This window comes from Podarcis erhardii, assembly GCF_964252035.2.
Source record: "Podarcis erhardii genome assembly, chromosome: 14".
In the NCBI taxonomy this organism is placed as follows: domain Eukaryota; kingdom Metazoa; phylum Chordata; class Lepidosauria; order Squamata; family Lacertidae; genus Podarcis; species Podarcis erhardii.
In genome coordinates, this window is record NC_138503.1 from 54,805,056 (window position 1) to 54,827,287 (window position 22,232).

The 22,232-nt window shown below is 48.3% G+C and overlaps 1 protein-coding gene across 3 annotated transcripts in view; it reads right to left on the reverse strand.

The window, feature by feature from the left end:
* Nucleotides 1-469: 469 nt before the first annotated feature.
* CREBBP (CREB binding lysine acetyltransferase) overlaps nucleotides 470-22,232 on the reverse strand; it is a 66,896-nt gene continuing 45,133 nt past the window's right edge. For all 3 annotated transcript variants that reach the window (XM_081840384.1, XM_081840383.1, XM_081840382.1), the window contains 12 exons: nucleotides 19,347-19,427; nucleotides 17,682-17,738; nucleotides 16,284-16,361; nucleotides 15,229-15,296; nucleotides 13,182-13,332; nucleotides 11,552-11,698; nucleotides 8,796-8,909; nucleotides 7,506-7,671; nucleotides 6,734-6,901; nucleotides 6,054-6,215; nucleotides 5,604-5,885; nucleotides 470-4,656 (listed from right to left, as the gene is read on the reverse strand). In XM_081840384.1, the coding sequence (XP_081696510.1) occupies nucleotides 2,434-4,656; nucleotides 5,604-5,885; nucleotides 6,054-6,215; nucleotides 6,734-6,901; nucleotides 7,506-7,671; nucleotides 8,796-8,909; nucleotides 11,552-11,698; nucleotides 13,182-13,332; nucleotides 15,229-15,296; nucleotides 16,284-16,361; nucleotides 17,682-17,738; nucleotides 19,347-19,427 (3,697 nt within the window). In that variant the 3' untranslated portion in view covers nucleotides 470-2,433. The remainder of the gene's footprint in view (nucleotides 4,657-5,603; nucleotides 5,886-6,053; nucleotides 6,216-6,733; nucleotides 6,902-7,505; nucleotides 7,672-8,795; nucleotides 8,910-11,551; nucleotides 11,699-13,181; nucleotides 13,333-15,228; nucleotides 15,297-16,283; nucleotides 16,362-17,681; nucleotides 17,739-19,346; nucleotides 19,428-22,232) is intronic.

A 22,232-nucleotide genomic window follows, 5' to 3' on the forward strand; every position in this document is an offset into this window, starting at 1 on the left:
TTTAACTAGCTCTAGCAGGGATTCTATATAGAACACACAAGCAGCCTTTTAACCAGGAAGTATGTTTTTTTTTGGGGGGGGGACGGGAGTTGATGAGGAATCTACCCTTTCTTTTTCACACTAGCACTGCAAACCTTTTTAGGCAGAAACATGCCCCGATGCATGCAAGAGGTCTGACTCGCATCAAATGCGCTTGGGTGTCTGTAGCCGCAACCCCGAAAAGTAACTGAAAACTCCATAGGACTAAAACTTTGTGATGGTCCATCCTTTGGCTGCTTCCATCTACAAAGGCTGGAGATGTGCTACTTAGAGGAAAATGGTAGCTTGCATGCAATAGGTGGCTGCTGCTTTCTATCTTTTCCGCTTCAACATCAGAAGCCGGGCAGAAATAGTTGTCGGAAGAGGGAGTTGCCTGCAAATTTCCACTTGGCCCAATAGGGCACTGAGCCACTTGGAACCACCCTGTAAGCATTTTTTACCAGCTTTATTAGAAACACCAGCACATTTCAAGTTTCTTCCTTTTTGATCACAAATATAGGTTTTTGCTTTTCTTTTTACGTATACAATATGACACAGCATTAGGGCTTTCCATCCTTTTAAACATGTCTTGGGTTGTACCCACCGACCACAGCTCAGACTGGACATCTTGCTTGCTGAAGAAGATTGTTACAAGGGAGAGGAACCCAAAGCGCCAGCTGTCTGGTGTGCAGATGTCCAGTTTAGAAAATCAGAGACGACACGACTGCAGTTAGCATTGGGAAACACTTGTGTGTTTGGGTTCCTATTCCAACACAAAGATAGAAGGAAGCACGTATTTCACCTTCAAAACCAAGCAAGTCAGATGTTCAACACATGAAAAAGGCAACTTGTTTTTAACCATTTCCTGGCCAAAAAATTTGGATTCTACAGATGAGGCAAGAGGCTCGCAGCAGCAGCCTCCCAAGTGATACTGGCTTGTCCAACATCATCGAAGAGGAGACGGAAGAGGGCTGCTTGCATCAGTTACTGCACAGAAAGCCCTGAATTTTGCCCTTGGTTTTCAAATCAGGAATTTGTATTGGGTTAATTTCCTGGATCCTAAAATTGATGTTTAACTCCCAATTGGTGGTCTGTCAAAATTAATGTTTTTGATTTTTAGAAAAAGCAAAGATAATTTTTTTATTCCACTTAACACTTACGAATGAACATCTCCAAATACTAAACCACTGTGAAACCTATGGCTGCCCGTCCCTTTCATAGGCACACACAGATGGGCTCTGTAGACCAGATATGCTGTTTGCAAGGTACCGCTGGCTGGGTCTATGTGATGAGTGAATAATTAGCCATGTCTTACAAAGAACATGGTCCAAAATATATATATAAATAAATAAAAACCTTAAACATTCTTACATGGGTTTTGAAGAACAGAATACATGTTAAAAACTTCAGTAATTTATATCACTTTTAAGCAATACTTTATATACAATGGAAAAAGACATGCATAGTCCAAATACAATGTTGAAAACAGCATTTTTCATAACAAAAAATCCAAACACTAAGTTAATAGCATGTACATGAATTCAAGAAGGACACCCTTTTGTCTCTTGCAGTTTATTTAACAATATGCTATAGAAGTAAGAAATGAGTTTTGTTTCCCCCCCCATTCTATACAGTGATTGAATCTTCTTGCATTTTTCATATTTATAGTAATTCTAGAACTTGCATGATTTACACTATAATTGCTTTTCCTCATTTCAAGTTTCACATCGATGAATTAAAGAAAAGAATATGCTTCTTCTGTATTAAAATTAGCATGGCCTAAGAAGTGATCATCCCTATTTTATTTCATTTCTTTGTAAATCTAAAACCAGTTTTTATCCGAGAAACAAAGCAACGATTTCTACACTGCAACACAGGTATGTCTGTGTGTGTGTGTGCGAGCACGAGAGTCCGTTCTCATCTTTTCCAGGGGCGATAATACTTCAAATACCTGCAGAGTTCAGTATAGAATTTTAAAAAACCCTTTCTGCCAAATGCCAGAAAGTGAACAGGATACATTAGAATGTGGCATTATTTGAGGAATCCATTTCGGAAGATTACTGTTCTTCTCTGTTAAAACACAAATGCTTAGTCTTGAAAGTACAAATAAAAATATGACTATAATGGACTTGTTCTCCCCCTTTAAAAAAGCAAAGTCAACAAACAGTTAACAACTAAAAAAACAAACAACCTCCCCCCCCCCACAACAAGAACAACAAAGAGAGACCAGATATTTTAACCACACCTGGCTGGCTTTAACAAAAAATATATATATTTATATATTCTTTGTTTGTGTTTTTAACAGCAATTCATCCTCCGGTGGGTCCAGGACAGACCAGCCCCATCCCGGTTGCCCTCGAGCGCGGAGAGGTCCGTGTTTCGGGAGCAGAAGGTCCAGGCCTGGGAGGACGGCCGCTACAAGCCCTCCACAAACTTCTCCAGCGTGTCCCCCCCTGTAGTGTCACCCACCAGGGACAGCTCGTTGGGCAGCACGTTCCTGTTGGGCGGGTTGAGCTGGGGCAGCATGGCACTCTGCTGCTCGGGGGTGCCCAGGTGCCCCTGCTGGTCCAGGGGGCCGGCCAGGGCCGCCACGGCCCCCAGCCCCGGGTGCGGGGAGCCAGTCTGCGGGGAGGCGTGGTGCGGTGAGGGCTGGATCCGGGGGGACGGGCTGGAATGTGGCGGCTGCGACTGGGGCCGCGGGGACTGGACCGGGGCGGGCGACCGCACCTGGCTGCTGAGGGAGGCGCTGAGCTGCTGCTGCCCAGGGAGGTGGGGGGCCGGCTGCGTCTGTCCTGAGAGCAGCTGCTGCTGCTGCTGCTGCTGCTGGGGGCTCATGGGGTTGGGCTGCCCCGGGGAGCCCATCTGCTGCTTCATCTGCTGCTGCTGGAGGATCCGCTGCTGCAGGGCCTGCTGGATGTTGGCGCTGCCCTCGGCGCTGCCAAGGCCGGGCTGCCCCCCCATTTGGTTCAGCTGTCCCATGGGGGCCATTTGGCCCAAGCCCCCCGCCTGGATGGAGAGGTGCTGCTGCTGCTGCTGCTGCTGCATCCGCTGCTGCTGCTGCTGCATGGCTTGCGAGTAGCCTCCGCCCGGGCCCTGCGGCTGCGGAAACTGGCCGTGCGCAGCCAGCCCAGCCCCTCCTTGCTGCTGCTGCTGCTGCTGCAGCAACTGCCTGCGGATCATCTCCCGGTACTGCGGGCTCATGTTGGCCATGCCAGCGCCATGGGCCGGGTTCATGATGCTGATGGGCTGGCCCTGGGGGCTCAAGCCCCCCATTCCCGGCTGCTGCAGTGGGACGCCTGGCCGCTGGACGCCTGCCTGCAGGGCGCTCAGGTTCTGCAAGCCGGTCTGAGGGTGCAGGCCTGCCGGCGGGGGTGGCGGGGGCGGCGGGGGCGGCGGCTGCTGCTGCTGCTGCTGCTGCAGTGCCGGCTGGGGCTGGGGCTGGATGCCAGGCTGGTTTGCTACGTACTTGGCTGTTCTCTGCTTGATGAAAGCCGCCATGAGCTGCGGGTTGGACTTCAGGATGTTGAGCACCTGCTGCTGCTGCTGCGGGGAGCTGGGAGACTTCAGAGTCCGCAGCAGCTCCTGCAGAGCGGCGTTGGGGGGGATGCTGCGAGGGGGCTGCTGGACGCCCGGCATGCGGGGGCCGGGCCCCGCCTGCGGCGTGGCGAGGGGCAGGGACGGCCGGGGCATGCCGGGCTGCAGGGGCTGCTGCGGGGCCAGGGGGGCCGCCTGCCACTGCCCGGCTGGCATGCTGGGCATGAGGGGGCCGCTCACAGAGCTGGGCCGGGGCACGCTCATGCCAGCCGCCTGCAGGGGGTTCACGGCGCCCACAGCCGGGCTCCCCATTCCTGCGCGGGCAGGAGGCAAGCCGTTGCTGCTCACCCGGTAGAGCTGCTGCTGCTGCTGCTGCTGCTGGGCCGCCTCGATCTCGATCTGCCGTGCCGCTTCCACGGCTCCGGGGGGTGGCTGGGCGGGCGGTGGGGGGGCCTGGGCCTGGGGAGCAGCCTTGCCAGCGGCGATGGGGGGCGGAGGCTGAGTCCTTGCCCCGGGAGGGAAGCCGGCTGGCGACATGTTGACGGGCGAGGGCTGGGGCGGAGGCTGGGGCGTCTGCGGGGTGCTTGGCTGCTGCGTGGGGGTCCCCGGCGTGGCTGAGGTAGGAGAAGGCAAACTTTGCTGAGGCACATTGCGGGTGGTCATGGTGGCCATCCTGCGGCGGATGAGCTGCGCCTGCTGCAGCCGATGCTGGATCTGCTGCTGGCGGAGCTTGTGTTTGATGTTGATGCAGAAGGGCACGGGGCACTTGTTCTCTTGGCAGTGCTTGGCGTGGTAGCAGCACAGGGCGATCAGCTGCTTGCAGACGGGGCAGCCGCCGTTGGTCTTGCGCTTGCAGCCCTTGGTGTGCTGCACCACCCGCTTCATCTTCTGGCAGGACGGCAGCGAGCAGTTGGCGTTGCGGCACTGGCAGGCGTGCACCAGCGACTGGATGCAGCGCTGGATGCTGAGGCGGCGAGACTCCTGGGGGCTCTTGGACTGCTGCTCCCCCTGGCTGTTGCTGTCGTCGTCCAGGCCCAGGCCCCACTTGACCATCTTGTGCTCGTGGCTCTTGGTGTTGTAGCAGTTGATGCAGAGGTCGTAATCCTGGAAGCGGAGGAGAGGGAGGCAAAAGTCAGAGCTCAAACAGGGCACACACACGAGGGAGACCAGGCCCCAGAGGGGACCTGGGGGTCCTCAAACCCCGTCCGTCACAAACGTGGTGTCTCAGGCTGGGCCACACTCCCGGCTTGGCCTCGTAGCCATGCTGACACGCATCCCAACCACCCAAGAGAGTTCCAAAGTCAGCCCTGCAACTGAAAGCAACCAAGATGCACATCCTTTAGACAAGGAGGCACATTTATATCATGGAATTATGCCGTTTCATAGAATCATAGCGTTGTAGAGCTGGAGGGGACCCTCAGGGCCATTGCCGGAGGACCCCCTGCAAAGCAGGAATCTCAGCTAAATCATCCCTGACAGATGGCCATCCAAGCTCTGCTTAAAAACCTCCCAGGAAGGCGAGTCCACAACTTTGTGGACTTCAGAGCCAAATACAACTGTGACATGTAGTTGCTTGCGGTCAGTTTTAAAACATGAAAACGAAATCTGTCCCCCTGAAACAGAGAGCATTCCACACATGCTACTTGAGAAAGCAGGTTGTCTGTCCTGGTCATAGGAGCCACCCAGTTAATTGCCAAGGAGACTGGAAGGGGAAACGAAGGCCCATGAGCCTCTCCGCAATGCAGAAGGCTGTCTGGCCTGAGGGAGATGCCCCAAGGGGCAGGAGAGAAGAAAGGATCAAAGTGCTTCATACGAAGCAATGCTATTGAGAAAACCGGAATGAAAACGTCCAGAGGCTCTGTGGGAAGCCTCTGGGCCCTCCCTACTCGACTGGGAGGAAGAGGCTGCCTGGCCTCGCAGAAGAGTCTCTCCACAACACACTTCCTGTCCATGCCCTCAACTGCGCTCCCCAAGCAAGGATGGGATGCCATCCCTGGAGCCCGGAGCCCTCTGGCCAGCAGGTGCCCCCCCAGCAGCCGGCAGACGCTCACCTCGCAGACTGTGCAGTGCCACCTGGTCTCCACGTGGTGCTTGCACTCGTTGCAGGTGTAGACGAAGCGGTCCTGGCCCTGCGTGTGCAGCTCCACCAGCATGCAGAGCGTGGACCACTTGGAGCGGCGCAGCGAAGAGAACTCCCAGTGCTTGTCTCTGGCCAAGGTGAGGAAGGCATCCCGGCCGTCCATCAGGTCGCAGCTGAGCATCGGGTCCGGATCCACGATGGGGGGCAAGGTGTTGACGACGGGCCCGGCGTGCAGGTGGATGACAAAAAAGACCTGCAGGTGGGCAGGCCAAGGGACAGGTGAGCCCCAAGACACCTCCAAGGCGGGGCCTGGGGAAGGGGCTCCCTGCCCCTCGCAGCCCCCCGCCTGCCTTCCCATGGATGCCCCAAGCCAGTGCAGAGGGAGGGAGGGAGGGAGGGAGGGAGGGGTGTCTGCAGGTACCTCCTTATGCTTCTCCATGGTGGCATACAGCTTCTGGGAGAGGTCATTGGAGACGCTGGGCAGGGTGGGCTTCTTCTTGTTGGCTCTGCTGATGCTGCTCTTGTTCTTGTTGGTCTTCTTGTTGTTCTTCTTCTTGGCGTTCTTGCTGTCCCCCTGACTCCCCTGCAAGGCGGACACAGAAAGGGCTCAGCAGCCTTCGCCTGATGGGTGGGGAGGAGGGGGGGGGGGGAACGACACAGCGCATCTCACGCTCATAGAGAAACAGGAGGGTGTGCAATCAAGAGGCACAGAGATCTGAATGAATAGGGGCGGGGGCAGGAGTAACTGCCTGAAGAATGCCATTTCCCATTTAATCAAATTTTAGGAGGAACTCACACCCTGGAAAGCCAGGTACAAAGAATTTCTTAATCACCTTTTTTGCAGGGTGGCATTCTGATTTGTTCAGGCTTCAGGATGTCCCGCCCCCGCACACCCCATTGGCTCCTCCCAGGGAAGGGCTCCCCCAGTCTAGAACTTGCCCTGGAGTCTCTGATCAGCTCTGGAGCTGGGAGAATGACATGTGCCTGTTATCATTCTCAATCACGGAATTTCTGCCCGCCCCAAGGAGCCAAGGCGGCCTGATTTCAAAGCAGACCAGCAGAAACCTCCCAGCCTCCCACAGCGCTCAGGACTCCAGTCACCTCCGTTGTTTCGCAGGCTGCCGTGCTTTCCTCCTTCTTCCTCTCCTCCTCCTCTTGTTCCAGCTCCTTAATGCTCTCTTCCAGCACGTTGGGCCAAAAGTCACCCTCAAAGTAAGGCAGTTCCTTGGCACTTGTCAGCCGGTCCTCTGTTGCTTGCTTGAAGATGTCCTGCAAAAACACCACGAGAGGCTTAGTTACGATGGCGGACAGGATGACACCCCCAGCAGATGCAGCAGAGGCCCAGGATCCTACAGGGCAAGCTCCTTTAGCGCAATCTGGTTCCTAGTACTTGTAGACTCTTTCCTATAGTCTCATTTCAGCTTGTTCACGATCTTTTGAATGTCTGCTCTGCTAAACGGGCCTTATTCCCCAGCAGATGGGTTTAGGGTTGCAGCCAAAGCCTATTGCACACCAGGCATTTGTGAATAAAATACATGCCACTGCGCTGAAGGTCATAAAATAAATACTCCTTTTCATTTAAAATATTAATAAACAGATGATGGTGATTTATTTATACCCTGCCCCCATCTGGGTGGGTTTCCCCAGCCACTCTGGGCGGCCCCCAACAAAATTTTAAAAGCATGATCAAACATTTAAAAATTCCCTAATCAGGGAATTCCCTAAAATACTAAAATGCCAAATTAGCTGTTTTTTAAATTTCTAATATGGATGCTTAAAAACAACACCCCCCCCCTTTCTTAGCCTGAAGGAGCTGACCCTTCATCTCAGAGAGGCCTGGCCAGCCTGTCTCCCAGCCCCCCTTCCCCCTTACCTTGTAGTCATGAATGATCCTCTCCGCAAAGGCCTTGTCCAGCATCTTCTTGTACCACTCCTGCAGGCGCTTGGGCTTGGGGATTTTCTGGTCAGGAGGGTGGCAGTGGAAGATGTAATCATCCCCCTCACTTGGGGGGCAGGCCCAGATGTGGCCCGTCACATACCTGGATGCCGCACAAAAGCATCCCAGTTAAGGACTGTCCCACCCAGGATCTCAAGATGGCCTCTGCTGGGAAACTGCTCAGCTGCAGGCCAATGTCACAAGGCTGTGCTTTCTCAGACTTACTGCCCAGGGATGCCTTAGGCCCACACCTGAAGGTATTACCGCCCACGAACGGGAACATCCAAGGACCAGAGGGAGGCTTGGAAAGCGCATTTGCCCCCAGTCTTCCCTCTCCCAGTGTGTCCTGCATCAGGCTCCACCACCAGCCACCACAACCGGGGGGAGCTTCAACATCTGGCCGCTTCTGCAGCTGTTTCTGCTGTGGCTCAGAGTTGAAGCAGACCAGCAATGTTTCCAGAACTAGTGCATGGGACCTTGTGGCCAGAGCACCAGACAACACACTTTTTTGCACTGAAAAGCCTTCATAATAACAATAATATTTTTGTATTTATACCCCGCCCTTCCCAGTTCAAAAAACCGGGCTCAGGGCGGCTAACCACAAATTTAAAACACTTAATTGATGCAACAGAAAACAGCATAAAATACAGTATAAAACGTGAATAACAATAAATTCAGAATTCAAGAATCAATTTAGGGGGGAAATCCATCCAATAAACATTAGATGACCACCAGAGATGATCACCAGGGCTAGCTGGCTGAATTAGTCCTATTTGGGCCGGTGAGGAGACCAGGGGAGAATTAGCTGTGGAATCCCAGAGCGGGTAATCTTCATAAAAAGGGGAGGGGGAGGGAAGGAAGGGGAATAAAAGATCAGGCTAAGTTCAAATTGAAAGCCAGGCGGAATAGCTCTGTCTTACAGGCCCTGCGGAAGGAAGTTCAATCCTGCAGGGCCCTAGTCTCATGGGACAGAGGGTTCCACCAGGTCGGAGCCATCACTGAGAAGGCCCTGGCCCTGGTGGAGGATAGCCTGACTTCCTTAGGGCCCGGGACTTCTAAACTATGGTTATTCATGGACCTTAAGGTCCTCTGTGGGGCAGACCAGGAGAGGCAGTCCCATAGATACAAGATGACCCCACTTCACAACGCAGGAGCAAGCAGCACGTAATGAGGCAGAGCCCCCCCCCCCGATGTGCCGATGCAAAGATGCCACAACAAAACACTCACCCCAGTTTCTTGACGTATTCCAGATAGCCAATAAGGATTTCATGATAGACTGCAGTTCGCAGGCATCTTGGGCGGAAGAAATGAATGCTATCTAAGTAGGAGATGTAAACACGCCTGTGACAAAAGGGAAGAGAGAGTTTGTGGAGTTGTGCTTGACAGCTACGTGGTTGTCCCCAAATGACAGAGTTGGAAGGAGAGTTGCCTACTGGGCCCCATTGTCATCACAATTCAAATGACCTACAATTTCAGGATGTGTGTTTTTAATGTGTGGACAGAGCTAAATTGCATGCAGACCTAAGCAACAAAATTTTTGACAACTGGGAACAAGAGAGAAGAGAAGGAGACTTCCGGTTCGCTGCGGAGGTTAATGGCGGCGAGCTCCATGTCGTCCGCTTAAGGGAAATAGAGGCTTGGACTTCATTTCGGCGGACAAAGCAAAAAAAAGAGGAGTGATTTTTTATGTTAATCCTGCACTAGAACCCAAACTGATTCAGAAGGTTGAAAAAGGTAGGATTTTAATAATACAAATAAAAATTCAGGGAGAGAAGGTGATCTTGGTAGGAATTTATGCACCCAACGAGAAAAAAGCAGTCTTTTTCAAAAAACTGGAAACAGAATTACTTGAATTTGCAGATCAAAAGATGATTTTAATGGGAGATTTAAATGGAGTCCCATCATTAGAAAAAGATAGATCAGCTAGGAAAAAAGAAACAAAAGAAGGCAGATTACCAAAGACTTTTTTTGATTTGGCTCAAACTTTGAATTTGATAGATATATGGAGAACAAGACATCTGTTTTACAAAGAGTTCACTTATTATAGCAATGTTTATGACAGTAGTTCAAGAATAGACTCTTTCTGGATATCCAAAGTGTTGGAACCTCGAGTTAAAAAAATTGAGATCAATCGCAGGACATTTTCAGATCATAATTCCTTGACAATGGAAATACAAAAAGAAAGCCAAATTTCATTCAGATGGAGACTGAATGAAGATTTATTAGATGATCAGAAATTTATGGATAAAGCTAAAAAGGCCTTAAGTGATTATTTTGAAACAAACACTCAAGGACAGACAAAATTGTAGACGATCTGGGATGCAAGTAAGATGGTAAGGAGGGGACTGTTTATACAACAAAACTCATTTAAAAAGAAATTGAAAGAAAAAAGGGAAAAAGAGATTTTAGATGAAATTGTGAATAAGGATAAACAATTGTCAAAGAAAGCAAATAAAGAGCCAGTCAAATAGGCAATTAGAATATTACAAACACAATATTCTATGATAGTTAATGAGGAAATTAGCCGGAAAATAAAAAGAATGAAACAAAAATATTTTGAGCATGCCAATAAATCAGGAAAACTGCTAGCATGGCAGTTGAAGAAAAGTGAACAAAGGATCTCCATAAATAAAATTAATATAAATGGAATGATCACAGATAAGCTGAAGGAAATAAGAGCAGCATTTGTAAAATATTTCTCAGATTTATACAGGAAAGGGAAGGATTTTTTTTTTTAAAAAAATAGAGGAATATATTAAAAGCAGTAATCTACCAAACATAAAAGAGGAACAAATGGTGATCTTAAACACTCCAGTAACAGTTCAAGAAGTGTTAGAGGCAATAAAATGGACAAAAATTGGCAAGTCTCCTGGTCCAGATGGATTAACGGCAAAGTACTATAAAAAATTAAGTGAACAATTGGTAAAGCCATTGAAAGATGTTATGAACGAGATTTTAAATACAGGTGAAATTCCAGAAACATGGAAAGAGGCTTATATTACAGTAATTCCAAAACAAGATTCAGATTTACTGTAAATTAAAAATTATAGGCCCATCTCATTGTTAAATAATGATTATAAATTATTTGCAAATATTTTAGCTAATAGAATGAAAAAAATATTAAATGAGTATATACATCAAGATCAGGCAGGATTCCTCCCAGGTAGAAAAATGAAAGAGAATATAAGAAATATTCTGAATGTAATAGAATACCTGGAGGTCAAAAATGAAAAGAAAGCAGCAATGGTGTTTATAGATGCCGAAAAAGCTTTTGACAATGTCTCTTGGAATTTTATGACAAAATTACTTGAAGAAATTAATTGCGGACCCAATTTTTTAAAAGGAATACAAGCAATATATTCAGAACAAAAAGCTAAATTAATTGTAAATCAGGTGATAACGTCTGATTGTAAGATACAAAAAGGAACTAGACAAGGTTGTCCATTATCACCGCTTTTGTTCATCCTGGTCCTGGAAGTACTTGCTAGAAATATAAGAGCAGACAAAGAGATCAGTGGGATAAAAACTGGGAAAAGTGAGTTCAAATTGAAAGCATATGCTGATGATTTAGTGATTACAGTAGAAGATCCAAAAAACTCTCTCCCTAGAGTTATAGAAAAGATTCAAAAATTTGGGGAAGTGGCAGGATTTAAATTAAATAGAAATAAAACCAAGTTATAAGTAAAAGATTTGAAGGAAGAAGAGAAAAAAGAGTTGGAGCAAAGCATTGAGATAGAAGTCCATAAAAAAGTAAAATATTTAGGGATATGGTTAACTGCAAAAAATATAAATATTTACAAAGATAATTATGAAAAAGTGTGGCTTGGGATAAAAAGAAATTTAGAATTTTTGGCATCTGGGAACAAGACAGATGAGAAGGGGAGAAAGAGACAAAAATGGAAGCAAGGCAAAATTCAGGAAAATGTGTCTCATTGGCAAGGCCCTTCCTTTCCTGGAGCCCCAACGGAAGCAATGGCACGTACCTGGTGTTTGGGGGTGGGCAATCCCAACCGTATTCCTGCACATGCATGCCAAAGAAACAGACGTCCACGCCATCTATCTCTTCAAAAGCAAAGAGAGCCTTTGTGCGATAGGGGAAGGACTCGGCCATCTCACGAGAGTCTACAAATCTGAAGGAAAGAGAATGCTGTCACCAGCCACTTCATTGCAAACATATTCCTCGGGGACTACTAGGATGGGCTGATTATCAATGGCAACAGAGCCCTGGCTATTCTCAAGGAAACCTTCCTATATGATTAGGTTATGAATGAAAGCTAGACTGGAAACAGGCAGCTATCTTTGGAACAGGCCAGTTAGGCTTTGTACCAAGGGAACTGGGAATGTTTCGCCTGGAAATGAGGAGGTAGCCCCCTACAAGAAACGTCTGACCTCTGTAATTGCCAACAAGGGTTTTGCCACCAAGTACTAAGTCATCTTTTGCAAAGGGATCAAAAACTTATTTCACTCATTATAATGCACAGCAATCTCTGACTTTTTTCTTCTGGGTTTCTGGGGGTTTTCCTGTTGTTATTCTGTCTCTCACAGCTACAACAAAACTACAATTAAAATTATGGACTGGTCATTTCTTTGTCAGAGGGCAAACGGGCAAATTTAGCAGAGGATCAAATACTCCCCCCCCCACTTTACAATAGCCATCTTCAACTATCTTTAAGGGCTGTCACATGGAAGATGGAGGTAGCGTGTTTTCTGCTGCTACACAGGGCAGGGCACAAACCAAAGGATTCAAGTTACGAGAAAGGAGATGCCGACTCAACATCAGGGAGACCTTTCTGACCGTATGAGCTGTTCAATTGTGGAACAGACGGATTCTCCGTCCTTGGAGGGTTTTAAGCAGAGGTTGGACGGCCATCTCTCATGGAAGTTTTACATGAGAGTCCTGCATTGCAGGGTTTTGGACTGAATGACCCTCAGGGTCCCTTCCAACTCTACCCTTCTATGATACTGGGCTCAATACAGCCCACTGGCTAGGCTCTTGCATGAAAACAGCTGAAAATGACCATATTTGGGGAATTTCCCCCAAGCTGATTCCAGCTCTATGTGCTGCTGCTATGCACTCAGCCAGGTCTTCTCCTCACCTGCCTGTAAAGCACATTTAAAAAAAGATTCTATGGGGACAAAATGCTAATAAAAAGGTAAAGGGACCCCTGACCATTAGGTCCAGTCGCGGACGACTCTGGGGTTCTGGTGCTCATCTCACTTTATTGGCCGAGGGAGCCAGCGTACAGCTTCTGGGTCATGTGGCCGGCATGACTAAGCCGCTTCTGGCAAACCAGAGCAGGGCATGGAAACACTGTTTACCTTCCCGCCAGAGCGGTACCTATTTATCTCCTTGAACTTTGACATGCTTTTGAACAGGGACCGAGCAACAGGAGTTCACCCCGTCGCGGGGATTCGAACCGCCGACCTTCTGATCGGCAAGCCCTAAGCTCTGTGGTTTAACCGACAGTGCCACCCATGTCCTTGAAAATGCTAATAGTATAGTATAATTAAGAATTAATATTTCTGTAGTCAGAATAAATGAAATGGTGCAGATGACAACTGTTTCAATAGTTTTGTAACCATGTGCGCCTGCTGAGGAAGGCCAGAACTCACCTGGATTTCATCCCCGGTTTCACTTCCACCGTTTTATCTGAGCTGGCCACCACTCTCACAAACACTTCGCCAGCTTCTGGGTGATTCTGCCGTCGCAAAAATTTATTGACTCTCTCTTCCAAATGGTTTCCTAGGCGGGTGGTCTGCAACCCTAGAGGGGAAAGTGCAAGGAAAGAGCTGTGGGAGGAAGTCATCCTTGGGAGGCAGAGAGAGCGCATCCAGGTCACACTTAGAAAAATGTAGGGCTTGATCCCTTTGCTGTGCTCCCTTTGAAACCAATGGGGAAAGATAGTTTGGGTCGGGCTCAAAGCCAGCTTTGAAAAACGAGCTGAGAAGAACTGAGCAGGAAGCCAAGGGGAAGGCAGGGAAGTGTTTGTGTCTGAAGGCTCTGTGGGACAAGAACATTTACAGTGGTGCCCCGCAAGACGAATGCCTCGCAAGACGGATAACCCGCTAGAAAAAAGGGTTTTCCGTTTTGGAGGCGCTTCGCAAAACGAATTTCCCTATGGGCTTGCTTCGCAAGACGAAAATGTCTTGCGAGTTCCTGCGGGTTTTTTTCCCTTTCCCCCCCTTTTCCTAAGCCGCTTATCAGCTGATCCGCTAAAAGCCGCTAAACCGCTAATCCGCTAAGCTGTCAATGGGCTTGCTTCGCAAGACAAAAAAACCGCTATACGAAGAGCCTCACGGAACAGATTAATTTTGTCTTGCGAGGCACCACTGTATCTGGCTAGCAAAGGCATGTTGAGTCCTGCCTACTTTCTGAAGTGGCACAATGCATAAATAGTGAATCTTGCCCTCTCGGGTGTGGAGACTCCTGGCAGCATCAAGGGCCATTCTTTTCACATTTCCCTTTTCAAGGTCTACCACCCTCTGAACCCTAAACATGTTTATACTCCTCTCTACAAACTATGCCTTCTGCTTTTTTAGCCAACTTTCCCACTTATTTCAGCAATTTCCCTTAACCTTACCACAGCCTCCAAAATAAGTTACTATCCCACAACAATCTGGTACTAACTTGCTTACTTAGACACCCAATGTAAATCCTAAAAGATCCCAACTCAATTTGAAATACTTTGGCGATATCAGCAAACTTGCCACTTCACTGCTCATCCCTGACAAGATCATTTGTGAACATGTGAAATACCACCAGTCCCAGAACAGATTCTTGGGGACTCAACTTCCTATTTCCCTTATGTCAGGCCTGGTCGTTGTCCTCTTCAGATCACCACACAAACGCTTCTTGTTCTTTTATAAGACTTTTTATTGATTATTAACAAAACAATCTTATAAACGGTTCTTAAATATTATTCCTCAGAGTCACTTCTTTCAGATACCTTCTGAGCTCTGCTTCTCCGTGACCAGCCACCCTCAAAATGTCGAACGCGCCCTTCCCTTCCCTTTCCTGCTCTTTTTTCTACCCTCCCGGCTAGAGCTGGCCTATATCTCCCATCCTCTGAATCTGAGCTAGAACTGAACCCTTGCCTTTCCTGGGAACAGCCCATCCCTCCCTGTTGTTCCTCTTGCTCCCTTCTATTAGATTCACTGCTCTCCTCCCCCCTTGGGGAATGCTTTCTCCCTCTGAGAAACTGGAAACTTCTAACTCTTCCCTGACACCTTATTTGTGAGAAAGTCTGTTCCCTTCTGCCTCTCCTGCTTCCTGTTCTTTAACCGGCTCCCTGCTCAGAAGAGGGTCCTGCCCTCTGATTCTGTGACTGCTACATCTGCTCAGTAGCCTTTGGAGAGTATCAACATGATTAATTGGACATCACAACGGTCAACTTACAACTTATTTGATGTTATCCATGTACCAGTGCTGGGCATATTCTGTTTATTTGTAATAGATTACATGCTTTTACTTTAGTTTTAAAACTGCACCCTTGATTTTCCATTTCGACTGAAGCTTCCCTGCAGGATCTGGCCCAACAACACCCCTTCCCCCGCAAGGTTATTTTCCAAAAATAGAGACCTTAGAAAGGTGCATAGGGGATGCATTAAGACACTGTATTAAAAGCATCTTCATATACAACTAAGGAGGCCACAGACTTACTTTTGGCACTGAATTTGTTTTCTTTGCGTGTTCGACCAGTTTTCTTCAAGCAGTTGTCACAGACAAAGCTAAAACCACAACGGAGAGCTAGTAAGTTTATGAAAGTTAATATAGACGCAAACACAGTGGCAGCCAAAAACCTCTCGGTGTTTCAGCCGCTTCTTCCTGTGACTGGGCCTATCATCAAGGTGGGGCTCCAGCCCACGCCAGCCCATTTTTGGGGGGCTCAAGCTCCAGCCCTTCTGGCTTTCAGGGTGGCATTTTAGCAGGTTGTGCTGCCACCAGATTGGGCTTAGTTTTGGTGCTGCCTGGCAGATCATGGGCAAGATTGCCATGTTGTCTATTGACAACTGGGCAACACCAAACCTCAACCCAACCTGGCGGCAGCTTTGGCAGGATCTCCAAAACGGACACATCCAACACCTGGCAGGGCAGTTCTTCTGGAGGGGAGATACCACCCCAAGAGGCCACAGCACCTGAGTGCTGAGAAACCGGGTGGGCCAAAGACCCTCTCTCCCCTACACTCCTTTAGAGGTCACATGGCTGAAACTGCAATATCAAAAGACTTTGTGCTTGAACTGATCTCGTGTGAATGCCCTGGGGCCTGTGTGGCATCACCAACACGGACTGGAGCCCCTTTCCTTCTGTTTTCCTCTGACCCATTCATCTATCACCCTTCTGGCAATGGACAAAGTGCATACAAAAGCCTATGCTTTGAGAAACTTGTTGGCAGCAAGGTGCCCCAAAACAAGGCAGAGAGTGAATGACAGGGAGAAACTGCTGAGAGGGCTGGGACTGGGCATCCCATGGGAAAGCAGAAGATGCCACTCGCTGGGTCTTTCAGGGGCATCAGCAGAGAGGGAGGCCTCTGGCTCAAGACCCCAAGGGGACTCGACCCCAAGGCGCTTAGGCAAATGCTGAGCTCCCAATCAAAACTTTGCATCTTTGCCAGACTGAAGGCATTGTTGTTTCAAATCATTTGAACTGAAACAGAACCTAGGAAGTTTGCTAAAGCTTCACCAGCCCAAACCCCGGCACCTTTCGAAGCTACTTACCCTGAAGGCCAAATAATGTCATAATGCAACACACAGATCTGGTGCATCTTCCGGCCACATTCCTTGCAGTCCACAAAGCTGAGGGAGGAAAGCAGGCAAGAGAACGAGCCTTGGTTTTCTTAAAGCGAAAATGTGGAAGCACAAAGAGGAGCCAGAGAATACTTCCGTAGTCACAAAACTTTAAATAATAACATAAATAATAATAATATTTTAAATATCTGAGTATTATGAGGAGATTATTAACTCACTTCCTCCCTGAAGTTTGCAAAATCTTTCACTTGGCTTTACAACCAAGAATAAGAAAGGGTGATTTGAGCAATGTGTAATATTTTATATTGCCAGTATATTTCTTGGAATTTGGATTTTTACAAGGTTGAGGAGCCTCAGTGGACAATAAATATGAAATACGACGACAGTGGGCAATCTTGTTAAACATACCAGATATTCTCTGGGACACTCATGTTTGGCATTAGTAATAAAAAGCATTTTTATAGCGCTGGGTGTGAAGTCCTATCATGTCCAGCTTATGCTTTGCAATTTATACGTAACACCATGAAGAAAAAGTTCAAAGATGGAAGGCCGGAACGGGCATTTCATGGAAACACCATTAAATCTTTCCATTGTTTGCAACATAAGAGCATCATTTCTTACTGACCCTGGGAAACTGCTGGAGCAGTCGAATTAGAAACATTGCAGAAACATTGGGAGTGGAGCTGCAATACTTGCACCCATCAGCAGATGGTACCAAGACAACAGATTTGGCACAAAGAGCGCAGAGCAGCTCTGCTACGTCAGAACAAAGCGCCACCACGAGGCAAACGGAAAGAGAAGCAGCTCCCGCTTAGGGCCAGATGGCAAGAGAGCCTGTGTGCAGGTGCCGTGCGCTTGCTAACCAGGCAAAAAGCACACATGACGCAGGCGGGGATCTCCACAAACAATGATGAGGTCCTAATCTTTCCCAAATGAACCAAAATCAGGCCTCCGGCAGCTCTGTTTGGGCTGGGTAATGAGCATCCACACCTGAGACATAACTCAGACCATAAGAGGAAATACTGAGTTGTGTGTGGCTAGTAATCAGGGAGGATGCAATAGGGAAACAGCAGCACAAAAGGCAAAATTATATTGAATTAGTTCGTTTTGGTTTAAGCAGAAACAGCTGCAAGCGAAGGATCTGCAGCTGAACAGCAACTGCTGCTGGAATCTAAATAGTTCACTCCACGGAGTCACATGCGCTAATGTGTCTTTACGACATAAAGGCTAATGTGGTACAATAAACTGCCTGCCTGCCTCTGCAATTCCTTTGACTCGACAAGGCAAAGCCTGGATCATGCTACTTCTAGCCAAGGACTTTAAAAAAGTATGAAAAAGGGCTCCATGCTGAGATGTCTTGATACTTACGGCTCTGGGTCTAGTGTATCATTTTTCTTCTTCTCAAACTGATCTTTCGATATTGTTCTGCAGAAAGAGACAGAGAGTAAGTTAAGTCTTGCACTTTGCTCCGCTTCATCCTAGCCAGGGAGCAGCTCTTCCGAAAAAGGCATCTGCAGAGGCAGGGACTCCTTCAGGACACTCCCAAGAGCAAGTTTTAACCCTAATAAGGAGGATGTGGGGAGAAGGCAGCTCCCAGGTCTGGGAAGGGTGCAGTTTGCACTCCCCCTGGAGGAAGAGGGTTGTAGCCAGGGTACCCCTGGATCCAAGGTGTCTGAGGAAGGTAAAAGGGGGCTCCAAGGCAAGGAGTGCCTGTTCCCAGCTCTGGCTGACATTCCTGGGCAGGGATAGCTTGGCTATGGCAATTGGCTATGGCAATCCACACCCTGGTGCCTCGTGTCTGGAATACTGCCATGTGCTCCATGTGGGGCATCCCTTGAACCAGGTCCAGAAGCCTCAGCAGCAGCCCGCCAAGAAATCAGGACACCCATTCCGAAGGAGCTGCACAGGTGGCTGGATGGCTGCCAAACCAAGTTCAAGGTGCTTGTTTCAACACACAAAGCCCATTATGGCTCAGGACCTAGATATTTGACGATTCACTTGCTCCCATGTGGACCTGCTCATTTGTTATGACTCTGTGTTTGCAGCCTCTGTTAGGATGCAGCCTGGGAGAGGCATTCTCAGGGACGGTGTCCCCATTATAGAGCGCTCTCCTCTCTCAGGGATGGCTGGCCCTGGAGGGTTTGTAGCATTTGTTCGCTCAAGCTTTTGCACTTGGCTAATTTTTTATGGGTAGAGACAGCATGCCTTCCCATTGGATCCACGGCACTTGTGCTATTGACATATTCAATATGTCAATTGCACAAGTTGTGCAATTTATTGCTGTGTATAATTTAGAGTCTATATTTTATATTGTACCTTGCGCTGGAATTATTTGAAGGAAGAGAGGGCCATAAACCTTTTAAACAAGCAAACCTTCGAACTAAATAATTGCCAGCCCAGTTATCCACACCAGCTATGACAGGCTAACTATCAGCTAGTAAGAACAGATCCCAAGTCAACTCTATTCTTGAAGCCAATTTGAGAAAACACTTAGGCTATCATGTAGGTTAATGACAATACAGAAAGCTGCCAAGGGACATGGCAGCGAAGGGGCTTACAGGTCAGAGGGTCACTTAAGCAAGCACCACACCTATGGAGAATGAACAACATTCATAGGAGTTAAGTTTTGGGCATCTTGCCTGGGCATTGAAAATCTGCTCTTAATTCACTTTTTGAAATCTTTTCAACCAGCCTAGATTATTAACCACAAATTGCAGAACACGGGGCTGAAGGCTGAGGCACAAGGGTTTACCCAAGGCCGCTAAGTGTGTGAACTGGGGCCCTTCCGTGGGGACCCTGTTGAACTTCTAAGTGCAATGCAACGCGAGCTCGCTATGCTCCTTTGTTCTCCCGGCAAAGGCCGGGAGATGCAGCTTTCTTGGGAGTGAACGAGACTCCAAAGCCATGCAGAAGTTGCCCCTGGGGGGCTGCACCCTGAATGAGAAGCGCATCTCTTCCTGCTGCAACCGAGGCACAACGGAACATGTCCTCTCATTACTCTTACCCGGCATTTAAAGAAAAGAAATTACTTACGTTTGTGGCTGGGCAGGGTCATCACCAAGGGTAACGTTTTCCCCCTGGATTTCAGTGAAACATCTCTCACAGAAGTGATACCTGTCAGCAAGAAGGCCATATTTGGGTGAACTGGTCCATCAAAACACAGAGCAACCCAAGCAAGGGAGCCACCAATCAGAGCAGGGCAGAGATCACCAAGGCGAGAGGAGGGGGAGCGTCGTTGGTTGGTCGATTGATGGGTCAGTGTGGCCAATGAGGAGGAGCAGAGGGGAGGGAAAGGGACAAACAGCACAGACAGAAGTAGTAAGAGACAGACACCAGGACACGGCAGAGCAGAAAGGCACGGCCAAGAGCGCAGGGGAGCATTCGGTCGCATTTCAGCCGCCACAGGCCACCGCTGGTGACCAGGAGAGGCTCTGGAGCAGACTTCCAAGGGCACCCGTTTCAGAATTTGGATCCAATTCTCAGGTCAGGTTTTAAGAAGCAGGCAGTCTCACAGTAGCCAGAATCATGAGACTGCCATTATTTTATTAAAGCCACAGAAGCAGGAACAATTTCAACATTGCCAAATGCATTAAAGCATTCAAGATTGAAAACCTTGCGTTAAATGTGACCAGCTGCTCAATTAAAATGTAGTAGAACACAAATGACACCCAATTCATACTCCAGACAAACATTTAACAGAAATGCATTTCTATCGCTCAGTGTTTCCAGTCACATGTGTAAACTTTATAAACTACATCGTTTATATTGTAATTAAATACAATATAGACAAAAAAAAAGTAGATCAAGGCTTTGCAAACTGAAACAGGAACTTGTGAAAAATTTTGTGAACCAAACTGAACTGGTCAGTCTTCCACATCCCTTGCTGCTTTTAAGTAATCCAAGAAGGTTAAAAGCAAAGGTCTCTTTCAGACACAAACCTGCGTTCGAATAAGGCCCAAGTCCATATTTCTTGTTTTGCTCTGGGTAAACTGGAAGCAAAACTATCCCCTTCTAAGGCAATCTTGACTAAATGTTTGGAAAGGGTATGAACTGAAACACCAAGGAAGGTAAGAAACACAGACTAGGGCAATCCATGGGGGGTGGGGGTGGGGGACAGAGACACACCGGGATGCCTTGAGACAAACAGAGGAAACAGGTGGGAGCAGTCAGGGCAGCGCCAGCCGTCTGAACACCACAGCTCTCCACTCTGGTCACCACAATGAACCAACCAAGGGGAGATGAGAACGCCGTTTCCTGGGAGGTCCTTACATACACACACACAAATGTCCACAGGCTGAGAGTCTCCTGGGACTATCTCGTTCAAGAGGAGAGAGGCTCTTATCGAAACCTACGGAGCAAGTCTGTTCCCGGAAGAGAAGCTAGCAACCAAGAGCTATTCAGAAAACCAGGGGCCGGTGATAATTTTCAGGCACCAGAAGTGCCTCCCCAGGGAGAAAGCAGCAACAGACAGGGCCCCCGCTCCTCCATAGGGGACCCAGTGAGCAAGAGAGGGGGGTGGGTGGCCTCGACAGCAGGGTGCACAATTGACAGCAACCAGAGGGAGGAATTATTAAAACCAGGACTTTGCCTAAGGCCTCCATTCACTAGTTCACGATTTTTAAATTATGACTATGTGCGCAATCACTGAATAACTACAAAAAATTTAAAACTCCAGGATTCCTGGGCAATATAAGAGTGCATTCTGCTCAGAAGTAATCCATGTTGAGTTCAGCTGATTTGCTCCCAGGTAAGCGGGTGGTGCTGTGGGTTAAACCTCAGCGCCTAGGACTTGTCGATTGCATGGTCGGCGGTTCGAATCCCCGCGGCGGGGTGCGCTCCCGTTGCTCGGTCCCAGCGCCTGCCAACCTAGCAGTTCGAAAGCACCCCCGGGTGCAAGTAGATAGATAGGGACCGCTTACCAGCGGGAAGGTAAACAGCGTTCCGTGTGCTGCGCTGGCTCGCCAGATGCAGCTTGTCACGCTGGCCACGTGACCCGGAAGTGTCTGCGGACAGCGCCGGCTCCCGGCCTCTAGAGTGAGATGGGCGCACAACCCTAGAGTCTGTTAAGACTGGCCCTTACGGGCAGGGGTACCTTTACCTTTACCTTTAAGCATTTATAGGATTGCAACCTAAAAACCCACCTTTCCAGGAAGTTTTTGGAACAACCTGCTAGTCCCAATATGGTACAGTGGTACCTTGGTTTATGAACTTAATCCATTCTGGAAGTCCGTTCTTAAACCAAAGTGTTCTTAAACCAAGGAATGCTATCCCATAGCAGAATTTACAAATGGAACACACTGAACAGGAAGCAGAACCATAGCTGTCAACTTTCAGATTTGAAAATAAGGGATCAGCAGCTTTGAAAATAAGGGATCAGCAGCCTCACCTGTCCCGGGGACAGTCTATGGGATATGTAACAATCCGGGATAGCAGCGGGAAGCGGCGCTGGAATAAGGGAATTTCCCGCAAAAAAAGAGAAGGTTGACAGCTATGAGCAGAACGTGTTCTGCTTCCAAGGCAAAGTTCACAAACCAAAACACCTACTTCTGGGTTTGCAGCGTTCTTAATCCAAGTTGTTCATAAACTAAGCTGTTCTTAAACAAAGGTACCACTGTGCTGTAAATAAGCCAACGTGAAATTGCCACCTCTCCTTCCTTCCCCTTCTCTTGATTTTCGCTCTCTCTCTTTTATTTTGACTCATGAGCTTCCAAGCGACATGCAGCCCACCAGCCAAGGAGCTTGCCAGGGGATACCTTCACTAAATCACCGCAATAGTCCAAGCCCCAAGTGGGGTGGGGAGCTTTTCTGAAAACATCAAAATATGCCACTTGTAGTCCCTCGAGGGCTAGTCAGTCTTGCTGGGAACTCTCCAGGGACTCCTTGTCCGTGTTCTTGTGGGGCGAGGAGCCACCTCTAAGC